The 22,609-nt window shown below is 21.0% G+C and overlaps 2 protein-coding genes across 2 annotated transcripts; both read right to left on the bottom strand.

The window, feature by feature from the left end:
* Nucleotides 1-1,476: 1,476 nt before the first annotated feature.
* On the bottom strand, nucleotides 1,477-8,264 carry LOC105367638 (Myosin-7a binding protein). The gene is made up of 7 exons (XM_011506404.1): nucleotides 8,105-8,264; nucleotides 7,762-7,912; nucleotides 7,111-7,223; nucleotides 5,719-5,848; nucleotides 4,857-5,001; nucleotides 1,762-2,685; nucleotides 1,477-1,686 (listed from the first exon to the last, which is right to left on the bottom strand). Exons 1-7 carry the CDS (start codon nucleotides 8,262-8,264, stop codon nucleotides 1,501-1,503), a joined length of 1,809 nt encoding a protein of 602 aa, XP_011504706.1. The 3' UTR covers nucleotides 1,477-1,500.
* Nucleotides 8,265-11,127: 2,863 nt separating this feature from the next.
* LOC105367637 (uncharacterized) lies at nucleotides 11,128-14,116 on the bottom strand. Its single transcript, XM_011506403.1, has 4 exons — nucleotides 13,978-14,116; nucleotides 12,158-12,363; nucleotides 11,300-11,369; nucleotides 11,128-11,132 (listed from the first exon to the last, which is right to left on the bottom strand). Exons 1-4 carry the CDS (start codon nucleotides 14,102-14,104, stop codon nucleotides 11,128-11,130), a joined length of 408 nt encoding a protein of 135 aa, XP_011504705.1. The 5' UTR covers nucleotides 14,105-14,116.
* Between the last annotated feature and the right edge of the window lie 8,493 nt (nucleotides 14,117-22,609).

Here is a 22,609-nt window from a genome sequence, read left to right as displayed (position 1 = left end):
TGGAGAGAAATTTGTAAATTATTATTATTTGTAAAGTATATTTATAATTAAAATACTCGATTGAAAATGTATACAATTTTTTTAATATATAATTTTGCAACAACATTATATATCATATTAATTAAATAAAAGATTAATATTTTGAAATTACTTATTTTATAATCTGCGTTAATAAACGTCTCCTATTGTTTTTATTTAATTGTACCATAGAAACAAAAACATTTTTCTATTACAATAAATTTAATTACTGTTACTAATATATGATGTAGTGATTTTAAATTTAATAAAGCAATTAAAAAACAAATTAAAAAAAATACTACATTGTATTATGAAATCATACAGTACAGATATGAAATTATTGTGAATTTTTTATAATTTGTAAACCAATGTAGTATAGAAATAAAAATTATTATTCAAATAGTCATTAAATCAAATTTATAAACAAATGAAATACGAAAATCTTAAATGAAGATTACAAAAAGTACGTGTTTAATATAAAATAATGTAAAATGAGTAAATTTAATAAAAATACGTTGAGAAAATTATGTTATATTATCTTAGAAGAGTATATTTGTTTTAATATAATAAATTGTACATCCTATATTAGCATATTTGTCTCGTTGCAATATTAGAGGAAATTATTTTAAAAAATTATCATATATAGAGAAATGAATGCAATAAATCATCCACAAACAGTAAGAACATATTTCAAATAATTGAATTTCATTCTCTAACTATAAATTATAATTCAAATTTTATTGTTATACTAAAAGCAATTTTTAGTTACAAATATTAAAATAATCATACAAAAATCTTTAACACGTTTATATATGTATTTTATGAATTACGTAATGAACTTACAATTATAATAACACTTAGATTATAAGATTTCCCTTATCCTTAAGTATAATAGTATTTTTATCGTATTTCATAAATAGTAATTCAATAATTATTGTTATATTATTCATTTACATAATTTAAATAATTTATTAATAATCAATATTATTTTACTCAGATTTACATAGTTACTTTTAATGTAGTAAATAAATAAATTGCAGTATTAAAATAACTTAACTAGTATATTGTACCCTCAATATTTAAGTATTATTCGTTTTTATATAACAAATAACATTCAACAAATTAAAAAAAATATTATAAAAAACTGTTTAAAAATCAATATATTATAATATTATTTATCACATTATATGTCTCATTAATTAAATCACAATATTAATAATCTTATATATGGTACTATATACTTATTTTTTAAAGCTTAAATAAAATTCTAATTTTCACAATAAAACTAAAAATGATATTATAATAAATATATGATGTTCGTGTATTAATTATAAATTAGTATTATTGCATTAAATGACTTAAATATATTTTAATAATATTTAAGACTCGAGGATCATTCAAGTAAATATTTGTTAAAACTTGATAGTTTTTCGAAATTTGGTTATTAAATGTGATTTACAAATTTATTAATATTTTTCTTCGTCATTGTAATATTTTTTTATATTTTAAATTATGCATACGCGTTTTATTTGGAATTTGACGCAATCCTTCTCTAAATTCTTTCGACAATGATCTTGCTGTTAAGCTATGTAATTGTCTTGATATTGTACGTCTACTTTGAATAGATTTAATTCCTTTTCTTTCTAATTCATCTGATTTTGATTCAGCCTGCAAAATTATTTTTGTTAATTATTATTTCTTATTATAAAATTATTTAGTTATTATATACAGATATTTGTATACCACTAGATTAGATGTAATTGTTTCTTGATACTTCTTATCAAAAACCTGTACAAGTTGTTTTACCGATGGCATTGATAGTTTTTTCTCAATACAATTGTTGTTATTGCTGATTTTACCATTTGATGAAAAGTGTTCGACTGATTTACCGTGATAAAAATCTCGTTTTTCATTAAATAATTTTGCAGTGATTATTTCAGTTTCATACTTGGTTAATTTATTCTCAATAATGTTTTCACTATTACAAGTTACAGATGCTTTACATGGTGTAATTATAGTCGAAGTTACCTCCGAATTATCTTTCTCAAGTATTACATTAGTTTTTGTTTGATTATCTAAAAGAAAATCACCATCAATATCAGCTATTTTTATTGAATCTACAGTGTCAATTTGCTTGTTGTTTATAAGATTTGATTTATATCCAATTTCTTTGTATGTTTGATTATCCAATTCATTAATGGATTGACTTTTTACAATACTGCTTTCTAAGTAATTTAAAGGCTGTGTATCTAATTTATTCATCCCTTCCTGATCAATAGAGTTTAAATTCGATATTAATTTTGGTAAATCATTTTTATCAAATTCACATGCTTTTAAATCCATTTCCCGAATAGACCATTTTTCATTACATAGTGGTTGATCACTCTGTACTACTTCATTTATACCGTCGAGTATATGATCTTGATTATTTAACTTAGCTTGAATTTCATTTTTGTTATATCTTCGTTCGTGCTCCAACATTTTATTATTTTTCGTTGATTCTAATGTCATGGATTCATCACTGACTACTTGTAAAACTTCCTCATTGGTATCATTAACAGTGGTATTTAAAATTGGTTTGTTATAGTGTTTTTCTAAATTTGTTGTTAATATTAAATCCTTATTAGATGAAATTGGTAAATTTGGTTTTATAAATTTAATATTTTCCTACAAAAAAATTTTAAATTATTGTTACTAAATATATATGAATTGAAAATGAATACAATATTAACAATTAAATATCTTAAGTTTATAAAAATAAAAATTTCTAAACCTGAGTAGAAAGATTTAATACGAAATTGCAAAAATGCTTGACTTTTTTTAGAAATGATAAAAAACATGTATTGGTAAAAAATTTGCTTATAGTAATTATTAGTGTTAATTAAAAAATTATACAATGTATTATAAACAGTATTCATAGAAGTATTTTTGCAAAAAACCGATATTACTAGACACACGTGATATTTTAATTAGCTTGAATTTATGAATTGATCATGTATATTATACATGTTTAAAATACTTCATTCATGTAAATATAATTAATGAAATAAATTTATGATATGTAAAAAATTTCGAAAAATTTTCAGAGTACGAAATATTTTGAATAATGTGGGTTAGCTGATGCCTGAAAGTTACAACTTTTTTTCTATATTCACTTTTCACAACCGTTTCGCAGTGTTTTAGAATAAAATTACATTCGAATCAATAAATGATATTTTAACCATTTCTTTTCTCATTTGTATAAGATGTTTAAAACTTTACGAACAAATTATTTAATAAAAATTAATTTGAATTAAATAACATAATTTAAAAATAATATTATAATACTACAATATATCGGTCTAAATTGCAATCAAAATATTATTGATTGTTTCATTTTTAAATGAAGAATCGAAAAAAAGTATATTTGTATATCAAAATTATCCAAGTTAAAATCATTTATTAAAAATTTTTATTTTTGTCAATTAGTTCCACATAACACGAATGAGTTCTATTTTAATTTTTTATCGAGCTGAAAAAATGTTACTAAAAGTATAAAATAAAATAATATATTTTTTATTGATAACTTTAAGAATTACAATTTTCACAACAGTTTTCATAACATATTTATAAAAATTTATTTTAACTTTTTTAATTTTTCAATATGCAGTAGACAGAAAAATGATAGAAAAATAATAATTTCTATTCATAATAAAATGGTAAATATAGCGTAACAAATAATTTTTTAATAAAATTTTTGTGTCCATAGAAAAATAGAAAATTAAATATTATTGAATATGTTAAATATTGGGAATTCTATTATTCTATTTAATTTTTAATCTAAGTCTAATATGCAAATTGAAATTGAAACTTAAATATAATATAACTAATTATTAATTAATAATTAATACAATATAGAATGAATCAAAATATTTTTCTGCAACTTAAAATATACCAAAATTAGAAAGATTTAGTCATAAAGTACACTTTATAATTCATACGTTAAAAATTTTTAAAATTAATAAAACTATATTAAAGTAAGATGTAAATTTATTCGAACCAACAATAAAATAAAATCCGCCCCTTTTACTTTAAAAACATTCTCTTTTACTAATATTTTTTAATTTTTATGCCACGATTTGTTCATTTAAAAACGTTAACTTAATCAGTTTGCTTATATAGAATGTGTAATAATAAATATTCTATAATATTTTAATTTACACTAAGCTAAAAATATGATAAAAAATAAAAACAACTTTCCATGTAAATGGTAATCGAAAGATCCTGTTAAAAAAAAATACATATATACTTTATGATATGATAAAAACACGATTTAATTTTTTTTTATAAACAAATGTATATTTAGTTCTGAACTAATATATTATATTATATATATATATATATATATATATATATATATATGGAGAATTCGCACTGCATCATAAAAAGTGTATTACGTACATTTAAAAAAAGAAGTATAGTACTACAAAACAGCCATAGTATGAAGTTATCAAAGACAACCCAATAAAACGTGTTAAATACAATTCTGTGTCCCCATTATTGTTAAACGAGGGTTTTCCCCAAAACTATTTAAGTCATATTTCTAATCAATTAAATGATCAATAGTTGAAGCTTGTTTATATTTATGAAACTGAAAGGTAAACCGTAAAAATAATAAGAATTCTGTGTTTTCATTTATCTAATATTAATAATATCATCCATTGTATTAATGTAAAAAAATTTTGTGAAATTAATTAAGTCCTTGACTTTATTATTTATAAAATAGATGAAAATAAATAAAAATTCAGTTGATTGTGTTTTTATCAATTTATAAAACATTATATCTAAATATAACTTACTTGTATTTCTAAATTACATTCATTTTGATTTGATTTATTATAATTGATGTCACTTATCGATTTAGTTAAACTATCAGACACAACTGATCGTTTGGTTTCTATATTAGAAACAATTCGATTGTCGATATAACAATCTCTGGTAAACCTATTAAAAAATTGTATTATTTAGCAAAAATATTATTTTTTAAGGTTTAAATATTTTAATTGAATAAATAAATAAATAAATAAATATATATATATATGTTTATTTTTTATTTATATAATAATAAAATATCCTTAAAAAATTAACACAAATGAAAATAGCATACATTATTTATAAAGATTCTTATTTATAATTCTCCTGTATATACCTATGAATATTTAAAAAATTATTTGTTAGAGAAAAAAATATAATAATAATTAATTTTAATAAAAAATTTTAATAATAGAATACCTATAGAAATATTAATATTATTCCAGTTTTTAACCAAATAATTAAATTTAATCCAATTTCACTTATTCTCAATCAAACTGTACCAATCAGGATTGGTTAGAGATTTATAACAATGTAAATAATAACGTTATTTTTATAAACAAAGGTATGTAAATTATTATCGGAAATATTATAAGTAATTGACGTATTTAAAATAATTTGCATTGCATAGGTAAATCGCAATTATGACGGTAAAATATGAACTAATAATTATCAACCAATGATATATTATAACGATTACAACATAATTCTGTTCATTAGTGTGAGAGCGCAACACTAATTCAATAACAAATTTCTAAATGTTTGAAAAAGCATAGTATAGCTCAGAATTTGAATGAAGTTTATAAGAAACTTTTAAAAAATCCTTAAATGTATTGAACTATTTATTACCTTGACAAATCAAATGGTCCAATATATTTTTTTTCTAGAAACCTTTTTTGTATATTCTCCTTACTATAAGGATTATTTTTTATTGAAGTAGCAGATTCCCATTTTTTATGTTCTCTTTCAGCAATCGAGCCTTAATTATAATAAAAATGATAAAAGTATTAAAAGTGATAATTTTAATATAAATTTTAAAAATTGGTAACAATTGAATAATACAATTGTGTTGACAAATTTTATATACCTGGATACTTTTATATTGACTATCAATTAACAAAATTCATTCGATAAAACGATGAGAATATTCAAAATTTTAGAAAACCAATAACAGAAAATAAAAAGCCGAAGTAGTGTATTGACAGTGAAAAAACATAGGTATATGAAAAAACATTAAAAAAAAAAATATATATATATATATATATATATATATATAACAAATTTGAATATTATCAATTTTATTTTTTTAAATAAAAAAAAATATAAAATTATAATTTTTTATTAATTATGATAATATTATTAAGTATGATAGATATACATAATTTATTATAAAGTTATGACTATGTTTTATTAAATTTTTAGTTTATAAATATAAACAATTAAATATTATTTTAATGTATTTTCTCTAGTTTCATTAAATAAGGTATTAAATTAGTTATTAAATAAGGAATACATTTAGGAGTAGAAATATTTAGGAGAGTAAGTAAGAGAGCCTATCTCATACCTCAATATATAAGATTTTAAGTAACATGACTTCCTTATATTATTAGATTTTGTAGTAAAATTTAAAATTTTCAATGATCAAATTATTTTTTTAAACATTATGTTGCTAGAATTAAACAATTGAAGATTTTTAAAAAAGATGCGTAAAAATGTATAGACCATTATTATCGTTTTATATAGTTCGTGGGAATATCATGACTTATTTTCTCAATTACAATAAAATATTTATTATGTTTAGAATATAAAAATAGATTATAAAATATGCTCATATATAATACATCTCACTCAATTTAGTAGAAAAACTATTGAATTAAAATAATGTTATATGACAAGATCACGGATTAAATATAATAACTCTTTACGTGCTAGAGAATTGGTTGCTATAATTTTACTATATAATTATAATACTAATTTTATGTGACTAATGTTTATCAGAAAATCTGCAAAACTTTGAACATATATATTTATATCTATATGTTAAATTTTAAAGTAAAAGAAAACAAAGTAAAATATACAGTCATTGATATTATTTAAAAATTACATAATTAGCATAATTTCAATATAAATTAAATATTTATAAATTTAATTTATAGTTTTGTCGTTATTACGATTTTTATTACTATTCACATTATTTTGAGTCATTTTAATCAAAATAAATTCTAGCAATAAAAAACCTACCTGGTTTTGGAGGTGCATTTAATTGAACTTCTTTGTCTGAGTATTCGTTTTCATATGTTAAACAATGATGATCAACATCTTGAATATTTCTGTTTATTCCAATATTATGTTCCCTATGTAATAATATAATTTCATTAAAAATTTTTCCGATGAATAAAATAATGATTATAAAATATAGATGGTAAAATATAGATAGTAATATATTGCTTTAACGTAATTCATATTTAAAAATAATCTAACAGTCTGATATTACATTGATATAACAAACAATTATATAAGTCAAACCAAAACAATAATTCGATATTTCCGATCAAAAATCAATATATCTTAAGCCATTAGAAATATGTCATTATAAAATATTATTTATCTATTAAAATATAAATGGACCCTTGTGTGTGTATGTGTAAGTATTATCCTTGTTATTATTATTTTATTGTGCTAAACTATATGAAATGTTTAAGTAAATATCATTAATAGTAGCATAATAAAAAAAATGTTACAAAAATAAATTAAATTCTAAGATAGCAAAGCTTATAAATATTATTTTACCTATTAAATTTTTTTAATTTAGTAGATGAATTTTCAAAAGTATTATCCACATCATGTCTTTCTGTAACAAATATATCTTGTTCAGTATAATCATTATCTTGCTGATTCTCTACTTTATTAATTTGACTAGAATTTACAATGTCAGTTGGTATATTGGAATCCCGTATAATGCTAGTATTTCGATTTAATATATTATTATTGCATTGTTCGTTTAAAAATTCAAGTTCTTTTGAATGTAATGTGTTTACAGTTGCTGAAATTTCATTTTTTAAATCGTTCATATTTGGGTCTTTCAAAGATGTATTTATTAAATAAAATTCCGGTATCGATGTTGAAACATCTGAACTACAATTCATCAATGTTTTTTCATTAATACAATTCGGCCCACGATTATTTGAAATAATTGTATTTTCTGTTTTATCAGTATGATTTAATTCTAGTTTACAATTGATTGATTCTGTTTTATTATCATCGTAATAGCCACTAATACGATTCAAAGATTCATTTTCAACTGGTAGTGTCAATTCTAGTTCAGTATCTTCGTCAGAGTTTGTTAAATATTCAGAAAGATCGGATGTTTCGTCGATATCTTTATCACCAATCATTGCTCGATACTCTGTATCTGTATTTGGAACGAACATAGAAACAAATTTAGAATATTGTTTAAATTTTTTTTTTCTAAAAAGCCAATTATCTTTCCAAGAATCTACTAAACTGACAACTTTTGTATATTCTAAATCGTCTATTTCATCATCCACTTCTTCAGAGACCTGATTAGCTATAAATATTAATTATATAAAAATATATTTTTGTATTTAGATTTACGTATTTTTTAAATATAAATATTAAAAGATTTAGTTAATAAATAAATATGAATGTATATTTAAATAATAGGTTTTTAACATAACCTGCATTAAAGGTTGTAATTTTACTGTAAATTTCGATGAAAATGTTTAACTTATAATTACAGAACAAATGGAAATAATTTAAAAAAAAGAAAATTCAAATTTTCAACATAATTCTAAAGAATTGATGTATTAAACAATAATATTAAATACCAGGAAAAAATAGAAAATATTATCAAGTTCTTAAGATAATTGTATTTTTTAACTTACGATCGATGATATCCATTCCCAGTTCAGGAAATGGAACTCGATGAAATTTATAAAAATTATGACAATTATCGCATTCATCTTTAAAATCTTCATCTGAATTACTAGCTAATTCTTCGATCTTTTCTTCAATCTGCAATTTAAATTTGTAACTTTTCTAAAATCATTTAATCACACAAAAAAATACTTTTTATTAACAAATGATTAAATATATATACCTGAATTTTTTGTTCCGCATTAAAAATTTTTTTACGGAAGTTATACTAATTAATAAATGGGTATTGATCAATTTTTTGTTGAAATACTATATTTTAATCAGTTATTTGGACTTTGGACATATAGTTTTAACAAGAAATATCGATAGAATAATTTAAAAAATTTAGCGTTTTGTAAGATTTCATTGTGAGTAATATATAAGTGTGTGAGTAATAAAGTACCATATTATAATACATTAGATATTTTAATAAGTTTCAAATATTTCATTAAATTTTTAATAACAATAATAAATTATAAATCATTTGAGTCCAAAAATGCTGTAATTAACCTTTATGTAACAAAGGATAATGTTATGAGTCTTTAACTATTTATATTATATCACACTTGAATATAATATAATCCTTATGAGGAGGTAATATTATTATTATTAAAAAGACAATAACCGTAAGAAATTAATTTCAAATTATTATCACCAATGATACTATTACAGCAAAGTCAATTAAATTTTTTCAATATTTTGAATGGTTGAAATCAATATACTACAGTTTGAACATTTGATTGTTCTGAATATACATTTTCAGTACAACCTCAAAAGCCATTTTTTAAAATTATAAACTAATTGACTACTTACCATAATTAAATAATATATTAGACCATTGAATAAAAGATTTACTTAAATAGAAAGAATCTTATTATCTATTAAAATGTTCAAGCATTCTATACAATTACAAAGTGTTAATAATACATAAGGAATTGTTAGCTTGTATACTGTAATTAAAAATTTATTTATATAATCAAAATATGAAAAGTGAGTGATTTAGAAGATTTTTAAAAAACCAATAAATATAAGTTACCAGGAAAGATTTTAATTTTTTGTAAAACATAATAAGTCATAATGATCTACCAAATGATGACTAAATTGAAATTCTAGCACCAAATATCCGATGAAAAATAACTGATATCAAATATAAATTACTAATATTTCATTTGCTATTATTAAACTTGATCATTGTATTTCCAATATGGTAGTTAAAAAATGTCTATACCTTAATATTTAATTTAATATATAAATATAATTTAATAAATAAAATAAATATAATAATTATAATTTTATAAAAGCTACAAAGAATTTCAAAATAAATAGTTAAAGATTATAATTTTATTATAATTGCAAGAATTTTATATATATATATATATATATGTATATACGTATGAATCAATACATAAAAAACAAACAAAAAATAGATAGAGTAAATGTAACTATTATAAAGGTTTCAGATAAAAATACATCAACGGGAGAAAGAATGAATGGCAGCAACACTTGACGCTTGTGCGAATAAAATATTTATAAATTTATTATAAACTACTTACTATAAAAGATTTATAAGTACGATTAAACTTGCATACTTCTTCGTCACATTTACAAATTACTTCACTTTTGCGAACTTCTACTGTGCTACTGCAGGTTTTACTAGATGGAATAATTTCAGGGAAGTCTGTCACATAAAAGATAATAATACATTAACCACTGGAAAAAAATTTCTTATTATTGTTCATTTTCATAATAAAAAAAAATTAAATATATTCAAAAATTTTCAATGTGAACAATATTTAATAAAACAATACAATTTAATTAAATAATATTTAGTTAAAACAATTTTAAATAAGCTATTACTTTAATCATTATAACTGAACATAAACAAAAAGTTTAATATCTACTTGAAAATAAAATATTTTAAATACTTTATTCTTAAAGTATAATAAAAATAAATTATTAATAAAAATTTCTTTTTATGTTAGTACATTAATAGTTCTACGTAATGTAGCTTATATTTTATATAAACAATTTCCTGTTTCAATTTATTTAAATATAAATTACGGGTTTGCTTGATTCATTAAATCAATTATATAAAAATGATATACTTCAAAGTTCGAGAATTCTTTTAATTCAACATAATATAAAAAATGGTTATTATTATAAATGTAATAATATTTTATCTATACTAAGTACCATAAATATTTTGATATATATTTTTCTCATTATAATTATTTTTTAAAAAGTTTTTTAAATGCATTTAATATTCTATTAGTGTTATACTATTATATTACTTTAATATTTAAAAATTGTATACTATTGCATTTATGCTGTTTAATATTTTATTAGTTATATTATTATATTAGCATAATATTTTTAAACTTTATATTGTTACATATTATTTTATATAAGTATTGTAGTAAATAAGTATAATAATATGATGTCAAAATTTATGCGAAATCTAATATAAATTCTATGTATTAATTTAAAAATTTACCATTTAATAATTGAAAATTGGAAATATTGTTGTTCTTATTAAATTGGTCGAATCTAGATTTCTCCATCACCTGAAACATTTATAAAAAGATGATTTTTACTTAATAACATATTTAATTCTTAGCTTATTGTTAATAAATGAGTAGCATTATGTATTTAATATTTTCTATATCATCTACTTATTATTAGTATTTAATAAACGCTGCACTATTTTATATAAATAAATAATTGTCTTATATATATATATATATATATGATAATCTATCATTTATAAGTATATATTTAATTTATAATTAGAATTAAATTTAGCATTTATATTAATATCTGAAAATAACTATGTTCCTTTACAAAAAAATATTTTCGAAAAAAATTAATATATATATATAATACAAAAACAAATGGATTGTAGTTCAGGTCAGATAATGTTTAATTGAAACGTTGCGTAGTAGATAGATACTTTATAAACATCCTCAATAGTCACAATACGTAATTTCTTTTAAAAATTTAATCAAAGATATATTGAAAATCTATCTGACGTAGAATATTTTATCTAATAAACTTGCTTCGTTTATGTTTTATTTACAACAATGCATCTATGTCAAATTTACTATATCAACTTATTTCCTTCGGAAATCAAATTATTTTCTTTCTAAGTATCTGTTTCTAACAATCAATAATTATAGAATAAATAAAGGATATTTAAACAATACTTGAATGAAACTAAAAACTCAAAAAACTATATTTAATTTTTTATTTTTAATTATTTAATTAATTAACTTTTTTAAAATTAAAATATCTATATTGGTTTTAAAATTGAAAAATAATTTTTAAAATAATATTTTTTCTTGATAATCACAACCTTATTGACAATAATCATCTTAAAAAGGTCATCGTGATTTCTTCGTGACATTGTAAGTTCGTCATTTGCATCCACTTGATCATCGTTGGTATTATTAGAAGGGGAATTTTGCGAATTTGATAATTTGCATACCTCATCGACTGTACGATCAACAAGTTTACGTAATGCAGTATGTGCCATGTGTGTTGCATTATTAGGTAATTTATCTGAAAAATATTATGCTTTAAATAAAATTATACTACAGATTTGTGTGATTATAATAATTAGAATATATAACTTAAAAAGTATTTACTTAAATTTTTATATTGATGTATATATATATAGTTACAAAAGCAATTCTATAAAATTATAATTTTTTCATTATAGTATTACATAAAATAAATCTCAGACTAAATTTATAGAATATAGTGTCAATTTAAATGATAAAATATAGATATTTTTATTTGCAATTATTGTTTCTAATACAATATTTAATATCATTTTTAAATACATGAAGAAAATGATCGAAATTAATCTCAATTCTTATTGATTCTATAAAAATATCTGTCTCTTAAATTCTTAATACAATACTAGAAATTACATCCCAACTCTAATAAATAAATACATAAGAGACTCATTAATGATATTTCATAATTATGCAATATTCCATAACATAAAAGATAGCTCGATGGCAGTATAATTTTGATTAATTTATAATTTAGTAAAAATGAAATTCTAACATTTCAAAATACTATTGCAAATAAGTTTGCAAATGATATGACAAATGATATAAATGATGACTAACATAATATATCCATAAAGTCTTATAATTAATTTCTAACAAATTATAATGCTACGAAAATATTCGAATATTTTAAGTAATATTCATGAAGTAACTATAATTACTTTTATAATAATTAAAAAAAAATTGTTTAAAGATTAACAATATCTAATTCTAAATTAATAAAGTTATAAATAAATTGTAATTTATTCAATTCCATAACTAGTATTTCCCTTATATATAAATATTAAAATTAAAAATGTCATTTATCAATCATTTATTATTTAAAGTATATTCTTATTTCTACATTATTTTAAGAGGTAATTAATATATTGATATTAAATAAATTAATAAATATCTAATTATTAACATATGTCTATGCTTTAATTTTGAAAATTATTATTTAAAACCTTTCTTAATTATACAAATAATACTTACTACTGAGAGAATACGAAAACGTATTTTTAAATTGTAGAATCAAAACATTTTTATGTGTATCCATATAATTGCGATCAATATAATTTCAATATATTACGAAATACTAATATTTCTAGAAGTTTATGATTATAATCTAATCAGTTTAAGTTAAAATAATTTTTTATTTATTAATTTCAGCTTTAATAATACATAATTAACTGTGTTTAAAGTTGCGTAGAAAACGTTGTTCCGTATTTTCATAATTTTTTATTATATTTTATTAATTAGTAGCAAGTTAAAAAATTACTATTTTTATATTCTCTTAATTTTTAGTAATAATAGTTTTAAATTACATATGTGATATTTAAAACCTTATAGATTAAAATAAAAATATGGGCAATACTGACTGACAGTGTTTTACATGTATGGATACCATTTATCAGATTAAATGTTTAATTTTTTACGATTACATCTTATATTGTTATGAACGGATGCTACGATGAATAAAAACAATATCTGATAAAAATATATTTCACATACATGTAATATGTTCTTAAGCATTATAATGTTTTTAAATCGAAACTCCTATCACATTAAATGAAAATATCAATGACATTATATTATTGAACACATAAATAATTACCTCTTCCTCTTATAAAAATGATGTATATAAGGTAGATGATGAGAAGACCTCCAATTAATGTCAGTGTTTCTTGTAATAGTGATAGCAACATAATTATATCTATTTCAATCGCTGTTATTGATATCATTTATGTTTATTATAAAAAATAGTCGGTAAAAATTAAAATTATTAAGTGGTAGTGGTTTAATACAAATATGTTTTGTATCATTATAAAGACATTTTTTAAGTTGTAATTAAATTTAAACCGATTCTTCTTATAGTACTTTTTAAACAATTACTATCAATAATTAAATAAAAATTTAAATATAAAATTAAGTAAATTTTTTTCATACAAAAGCTTTAGCTAATATTTTCTGTTTTATTTCAAAATATTTTTTTAATTGTAAATTATTCTCTTAATAAAAAATTATACTTTAAAAATATTTCCATTTAAAACACGATCTCTACTTAGAAATAAATGAGAAGTTATTGAATTATAACAATTGCAAAACCGATATAATATTTCGATTTTGCTGTTTTAAAAACGATTTAGTCGAATTACGGAAAATTAGAATAAAAATATTAAATTTCGTAATAAATGATTTACATTGACTGTGTTTAAATTCATTATTTAAATTAAACTGATCATTATATAAAATTTTATGAAACAATTTATTCGATAGTTTATCAAATAGGTTTAACTAAAATCAATTTTTTCGATTATTTTGTTATCCATTAATAACATTTTTAGATGTTAATTAATTTAATTTCTTAAAATCTAAAATATATTATATTCATAAAACTACATTTTATTTAAAATATTATGAAATATTTTCTATAGCAACATTTTCTCTTACCATTATAATATTTCTTAAGTTTGAAATTATCCCATATTTTGATAAGAATTTATATTTATAATAAATTGAATTTATATTATATTTGATGAAATTTAATATGAATTTATATTCAAATTTAATTTATTTTATAAATAAAACAAAATTTTACCATTGAAAGGCTCTAATTCAATTAATATCAATTATATTTACTAGTTAAGCTTAAAATGATCGCAATTCTAGTAGTATTAGATACAATGTAATAATTAATCATTTTTATATTATAAAAAATAACAAGTGAATAGTTATAAAATAATAAGTTTCATAGAATTAAAAATCTTGACTAAATCATTATTTAAAGTTATATTTCTATTCGATATTTAATACATTTTGCCATAAGCTCATATTGCCCTTGAAAAATTTATATCTTTATTTTATTTATATAAATAGTTACACAATTAATATTATCATTTTAATACATAAAAGTTTAGTTCTAAATTTATTGTGAAATATATATAAGAACATATTTTGTATTTAATATGTTTTATTACGGAAATATTTTCAAATTTCATAAAAAAATAACTTTTTATGAGCCATAATTTTCTTTATAATATAATAATAAGAAATCTAAAATTCTTTAAAATAATGTACATGATCGTATATATTTTACGATATCATAAATTATTCATTAGAAAATAACCGAATAAATCAATAAATTATGAAAGTTCGATAAGTTTTTCAGAAAATATTTTGGATAAATATTCTTTTAAAATATTTCAAGTATTTTACTTTTCGAAGTTTTTAAATTATTAAATTAATTTGAAGTTTACGTATTAATTATTATGCTGCTTGTATGAATAAATCTCCTATAGTTTGATGTAATTATAAAAGTTAAGTAATGATTAAATAATAGTAAAAAAAAATTTTTTTTTATTCTAATTGCAAATTTTTTAAAAATTGAATTCATTCTAGAATCTTTCTTTTAGAATCAGGACTACCAAATTAGAAGCTAAAAATAAAAATTAAAATATGTAAGACTAAAGCAGTAGATCATACATTCACAGTTCAAATGAAATAAATGCAGTTTAGTATTTTGTACAATATATTTACATGTCAACGAAAAATCTGGCCAAGATATCACTGCACAATAATTCCCGCACACGACTATCACATCACATCATTAGTATTAGTTACACCGTCACTTTGAGCGGAAATAAGGAATGATCAAAGCACAGACTCTATCATTTCCGCGTAACCACAAGACACCGTCTGCGCTTTCAATGTGCAACTGAAATACTGGATCTCGCAAACGAGACTTGATGTTTGAGTGACGTATCTACACTTACGTTTCCAAGGCTTCTCTCTCTCTCTCTCTCTCTCTCTCTCTCTCTCTCTCACTCTCTCTCGCTCTGTCTGTCCGTCTCTCTCTCTCTCTCTCTCTCTCTCTCACCCTCTCTCAACCTCTCACATACTAATACATGAACACGTCTATGGTCGTACTCATGCTCTCGACCTCTCTACCCTTTAACGAGGGTTAAAACTCTTTTATAGGCTTATATCTACTGTTCCTACTTTTTAACCAATTACGAACATAAGAAAAACCTGACTGGAACTGCTTGATTTTATCTTGATTTCTTATCTGATAAACACTATCAGTTTCTTACTTTAAAATGATTGTTTTAACGTTATATAACTATGACAAAGCTGTCATAATATTCGAATATGCATTAATAAATATTTTATCACCGACAAAAAGTACAAGATTGAAAATAAACATAACTTAATTCCATAGAAATCATTTCCATGTAAAAAAAATTTATCCCTTATAATATATATTAATATTGAAGCCTATAAAAGACATAATTTTTTACAAAGAATCAACAAAAAGGATTTAGCAAATATTCATATTCTTTCATTTATTATAAAATATTATCTATGTGTTATGCTGATAAATACAGAAAAGTTCAGAATTTTATTTTCCTAATTGGTCAATTAAGAAAAAAAAACATTATAAAATGAGAATAACGATACACATTCAGATAATAATATAAATTATTATCTGATTGATAATTATTTTAATCTTAATAAATAAACAGCCTTGTCACTTCTGAAAAATTTTAGTCTATCCGCACATATTTAAAACAGTTCCTTATTTAAAAAGAAACCCTTCTTTCGAATATGTGCTATTTTCATTGTGATTTTAATAAATGTTCTTAAATGATATAAATTTTCCATCTGTTTATATCCAATTTTCGTTTGTTTATATTAATGTGCATTAATTTACATTATAAACTAAGATTAGAATGATATTTCTTATTCAATCATTAGTAAAAAAATCTATATTTTTAATAAAGTTTATGATAATTATGATATAATTTTATTTTCTGAATAAATAAATGACTATACACTAATCAAATATACTTTCCTGACAGTACATCTTAATTTTATAATATAAAGGGAGTCTAAGATAATTATATTATATTGAAATTAAAACATTAAAAATAAATACTATAAAATTTGTTTAACAATGCTTATTATCATCGTTTTAATTATTGCAGATTAATTTAAAATTTTCATCTGCATCTTTAGACATTTATAAAAAATTTTTTTAAATTTTTTATATAATGTAATATTTTATAAAAAGAATTTTCAAATTAATGTTCGTTTCGATACGACATATGTATATAAATTAAATATTTTATTTAAATTTTATTATATTTAAACAGAATTATTTATAAACCGATCGACTAATATTTAAACTATTTTTCTATATTTTAATAGGAATTAATTATTGAATAAATAATAATATTTATATTATCTTTAAGTGCTATAGTATAATTTGTATATTTTTCTAAATACTTTATGAATGATATATTTAATTATAAGCAAATAGTCATGCATCCATACATACGCGCGCGCGCGCGCGCGTACACGCATATAAATATTCATACAATGGTTAAATAAAAAATCAATAAAAATATTCAATTATAATAATCTATTCATTTTACTTTGCTGGATTTCTCATCTTAACACTCATTTTGAAGAGTCTGCTAATAAGCAAAATCACGTATAATGCTGTAAATACAAAGAAAACTTAATTTTATATTAATTATTTAAAAATATAATACAATTTTATTAAAATTAATTTCAAAATTGAGTGGTCTTTCATAATTGATTAGTTAAAATGTTAATTCAGCATAGTAATACAAATTAATATGCAAATTAAGTAATAAAAAAGCCTTGTATTATTTAGTTGTAGCACGATTTGATCACAGAAAAAGCTTTTACGTTTAAAACTAACGATCTGCATTACGTCATAGTTTGCTTATATATCGGAGATTCGTAGCTTATTTCAAGCAAGTTGAATCAGAAAACGCAACAGAGTAAAGATTTTTATCGAAATTAGTACGCTTATCGTTCGTATTAAGATAAGCTCCAAGTCTTAAATAAAAATCTTACTTCATTTAAAGACATTGCTTGTTAAAAAGAAAACAGAATAGAAAATGATGTTCTCAAAAAATTGATTTAATTGAAAGACGTTTTGTTTTTGAAACACTGGTAGCATTAGATAATTTAAATAATTAAACGTAAGCGCTTATAGCAATATTGATTTTGCCAAAAAATTTTAATTTCTAAAATAAAAAGTAAACTTTGTAATGCTTATTAATAAATATTATATGCCATTAAGATCCCATATCGATAGTATTATGAAACATGACATATCACTTTAACGCAAGAATTGAGATCTACAAATGGTATATTTCTTGACGTGTATAGATATTAAGTTTTTTCACAAACATGAATTTGATAATTTATTTAAAATGTGCTCACATGCCGCTTGTTCAATTGTTTTTTATTTTTAATTTTGTCCCATTTTGTGTATATTTTATAACAATAGATTTTATTAATATTTTATCTCTCTTTCGTTCATTCTTTTTTGTCCCTCTTTTCTGTCTTCTTGTCTGTCTTTCCCAACCACCTTCCATTTCGAAATTTATCCCTTTATCTTTTTCTCGTTCTCTCTTAATCTGCCACTTTTTGTTTCTGTCTTTCAATACCGAAATATGTAGAATTTAATTTGCAAAATATATAGTGCCAATTAAAGGCACATTTATTACTTATATTAAGATTTACAGAGTAAACAGTCTAATTCCTTATAATGTTTAAATTGAAAGATGATATAGTCTTGCTCGAATATGATTTAACATTTTAACAAGTCTAATCGAGTATATGATTTAAAGCGATTGTCTAAATAAGTAAATTATTTAGTTAAAATACAATTATATAGACGATCTGAATTAGATTTATGTATATAATATTACATAAAAAATTAATGGGGGACACATAATGTAGTATGAAAATTAATCGATAGAGAGAAATTAAATTTACAATTTTTCATAAATTTTATATTTTCAAAATTTGAATATTAATATTCTACTAAAGCAAATGACTCCACTTAAATATATTGATATATATTAGAAATCATTTATGAAAATTAATTTGTATAAAATAAAAGTTTGTAGATATTGAAATACAAATAATTTTTAAATTATATACAAAATCATTAAAATGTTATTAATAAAAATTAATAAAAATTTCTATTTAATCTTTTGTTTTTACAAATATTTCTAATATTTAATTATATAATAACTGTAGATAATAATAATTTATAATAATCATAATTAAATTTTATATACTTATGATGAAACTTATGGTTACTGAACTTATGCTACTTAAAACATATGCTACTTATATATGCTTAACTATAAATAAACCAGCAATTATTTATTATAAATTAATGAAGAATCTTATATTATGAGTATTGAGGCTACTTCAATATTACCATATATTTGTATATTATGCTATACCTGAATATATCGAAGGTTGATCAATATTCCATACAGTTTTTGATTTACAATTGTACGGAGTATAAGTAGAGAGCCAATGAGGATCTTTATATACCCGTACTCTGTAAATTAACAAAAATAATATGAATTGATGGCAAAATTTTGTAGTCCGCGAAGAAAAATATCAAAAATATATTTTTTTTTTTCATTTAATGACACTAGTTAGCTGCCTGTAAAAAAGAAATGAAATGTCGTAAAGAACATTAAACCTTTGTTGATAGCAAAAGAGACAGCACCAGCAATCGCACAGTCGCGGCTCTAACCGCGAGCAATGACTTTTGCATATTCGAGCCCCGCATTCGGTGCACCTTACGCCTCGGTCGATCACAAAAGGTTTCAGACAACAGGCGCACCGGTTGCCATCTGCTCGTCGTAGCGTAGTTCTGTCGTTCCTCCTCCACCTAATATCTCTTGAATAATTTGCCGTCTCATCCTCCCGCTTTCCTTTTTTTCTCTCCGACCTATTGCAATTTAAGGAACAATGTTTGTAATAATTATAACATCTATGGAATTATGGACAATACAGCTTTTTCAACAATAATAAATAACAATTCTTTAATAATGCTTATGAAATTATGGATATGCAACAGTTAGATGACAAATCATTCATTTATTTTATACATCAATTGAGAGTCCATTTTCAAAATTCATATTAAATATAATATTCTATCTATTCACAATTTAGGAAATATTTTTAATAAGCATTGTGTATCATACAATATAATACTATAATATAATGCATTCTTTTTTTAAATTGTCGAGTTTAAAAATATATTTAGTAATTTAATTAAGTATCAAAGATGTTGTCAATATGACATCATACAAAATAAAAATTCTCTGTAAACTTACTGTATTCTCACGCACGATGAAACATCCTTTATTAAACTACCTTATTATCTTTATTATGTATTATTATATTACAAAATTATACCTCGTTAGGCAGATAGATTCAATGAATTTGTATTAGCGCCTATTATTGTGTATTTGAATTTCCATACTTTCATAAAAATCATTGAAATGCTCTAAACTAATTAATACTCAAGAAGACAAATACACAATGAATTTTAAAACAAGTAAGTAGTTAAAATAATAGCTAATAATGGAATATTGTTCTTCAAATTAATAGTTGGTTACAAATGAAAATAAATAGGTAATATGTATAAATATATGTACAATTAAAAGGAATAAAAAATTGAGTAAACTCTTAGATTTTATATAAACATATTAAATACTATTAAAATACATTGAGAGTGAGAGTAAAGCTCAAAAATTAAATACTTTCCTTATCTTCAATTATTATAAAATTGTTCGACAATCCATTGAAATATACTTCAGTATCTTAGACACTTAATATTATTAATATTATAAAGTATTATTATTTTATTATTATTAAATAGTATTGTTCTTATTATAATTATTAATTAAAAAGACTAATTTATAGTAAGTACTAAATACAATAACAAATAATAATTAATTGTATTTAGAAATATAATAAATAATTGTTTGGAAAAATTTATTCTACGCACTCGACATTCTCGAATTTCGTCATTTCCTACACATTTAATAAATGTAACATTATACATGTCACGTATCAGTTTTACAAACGGTATATAAAAAATTAAATAATTGATTAATCCCAGTAATATTAAACGGATGAAATATGGTTTCTTTTTCTTAAAACAGAAAATATGTATGGTTTCAAAATGTGTATATTTAAGTATCACTTCAATTTTCTTGAGCATAAAAGTCAATTAAAACAGATACGTTGAATTTTTGTTAATATGAATTTTTCAGTCTAAAAATGTATTGTTTATGAGAGCATTTCAATACACTCACTTCAACCTTTTATAAATATTACCGGTTTTTATTTCACAATTTTCGCACTAAATAAACCAATTAAAAAATAAATTTATTGTAACAGAGTTTATAAATTCATTTTAATAACTTATAGTTGACTATAGATATCTAAACATTGACAATTACAGTGATATATATTCTTATAGAATTTTATTAAAAATGTATATCGTAACTTGAACAATTACGATTTTTTTTTTTTTTTACATTAATTTTAAAAAGTATCGACAATATTTTTAAGAAATTAAATGTTAAGCTATCTAATATAGATCATTTTGAAAAGCTTTGAAAGAAACTTTATTAATTATATTAAAACACTAATAATAAAGTTTTTCTGTATTTTTCACGATACTCAACTAATTTTCATAAAGGGGCAAGAATGATTTTAGGTGATTTTAAGAGATACGAAATTGTAGTAAGACATTGAATAATAATTTGTAAACTCCTCTGCATTATTTTATACATATATACTTATGTTGATCAATTGACACCAAACGCAAAGAGGTAGTTTACATGTACCAAATAAAAATCTTTAATAAAAATTATATAGTCAAATTTTCTACAAGTATGTTAAATTATCGTTTTACTCGTATTGAAAATTATGTTTAAAATTTCAAGTAATTGTTATTATTGATATTAATACGTAATTATTCTACCTATAACCTGAGAATATCATATTTAATTAAAATAAAGTTTATAATATAAATTTATTTATAATTTAGCATTTTAATTCGATATTCTAATATTCGATATTTTGAAATGTCTTTGTTTGAAAATTTGTACACATTTAAACAATTTTTAGACAATAATTTAATATAACGTTTTTTTTCTTTTTCAAGAAACAAGTGATTTATAACTTAGTTCATACTAAATCATATCAAAATTGTTTCTACATTAACAACTAAAAATAAAATGAAACGTCATGTAATTAGAAGCTATTAAAATCATTTTATTGGAATTTATTATTACTTTGTAAACAGAGCAATATGTTTTTAAATGCTAATATAAATTACATTATTTTTATTGTGAAACAATGTCATCTAATTTGAAGTGTTTTCT

This window comes from Ceratosolen solmsi, unplaced genomic scaffold, assembly GCF_000503995.2.
Source record: "Ceratosolen solmsi marchali unplaced genomic scaffold, CerSol_1.0 scaffold7, whole genome shotgun sequence".
NCBI classification, from domain to species: domain Eukaryota; kingdom Metazoa; phylum Arthropoda; class Insecta; order Hymenoptera; family Agaonidae; genus Ceratosolen; species Ceratosolen solmsi.
The sequence above is the reverse complement of the archived record's forward strand: the minus strand, read 5'-3'. Positions and strand labels throughout refer to the sequence as shown.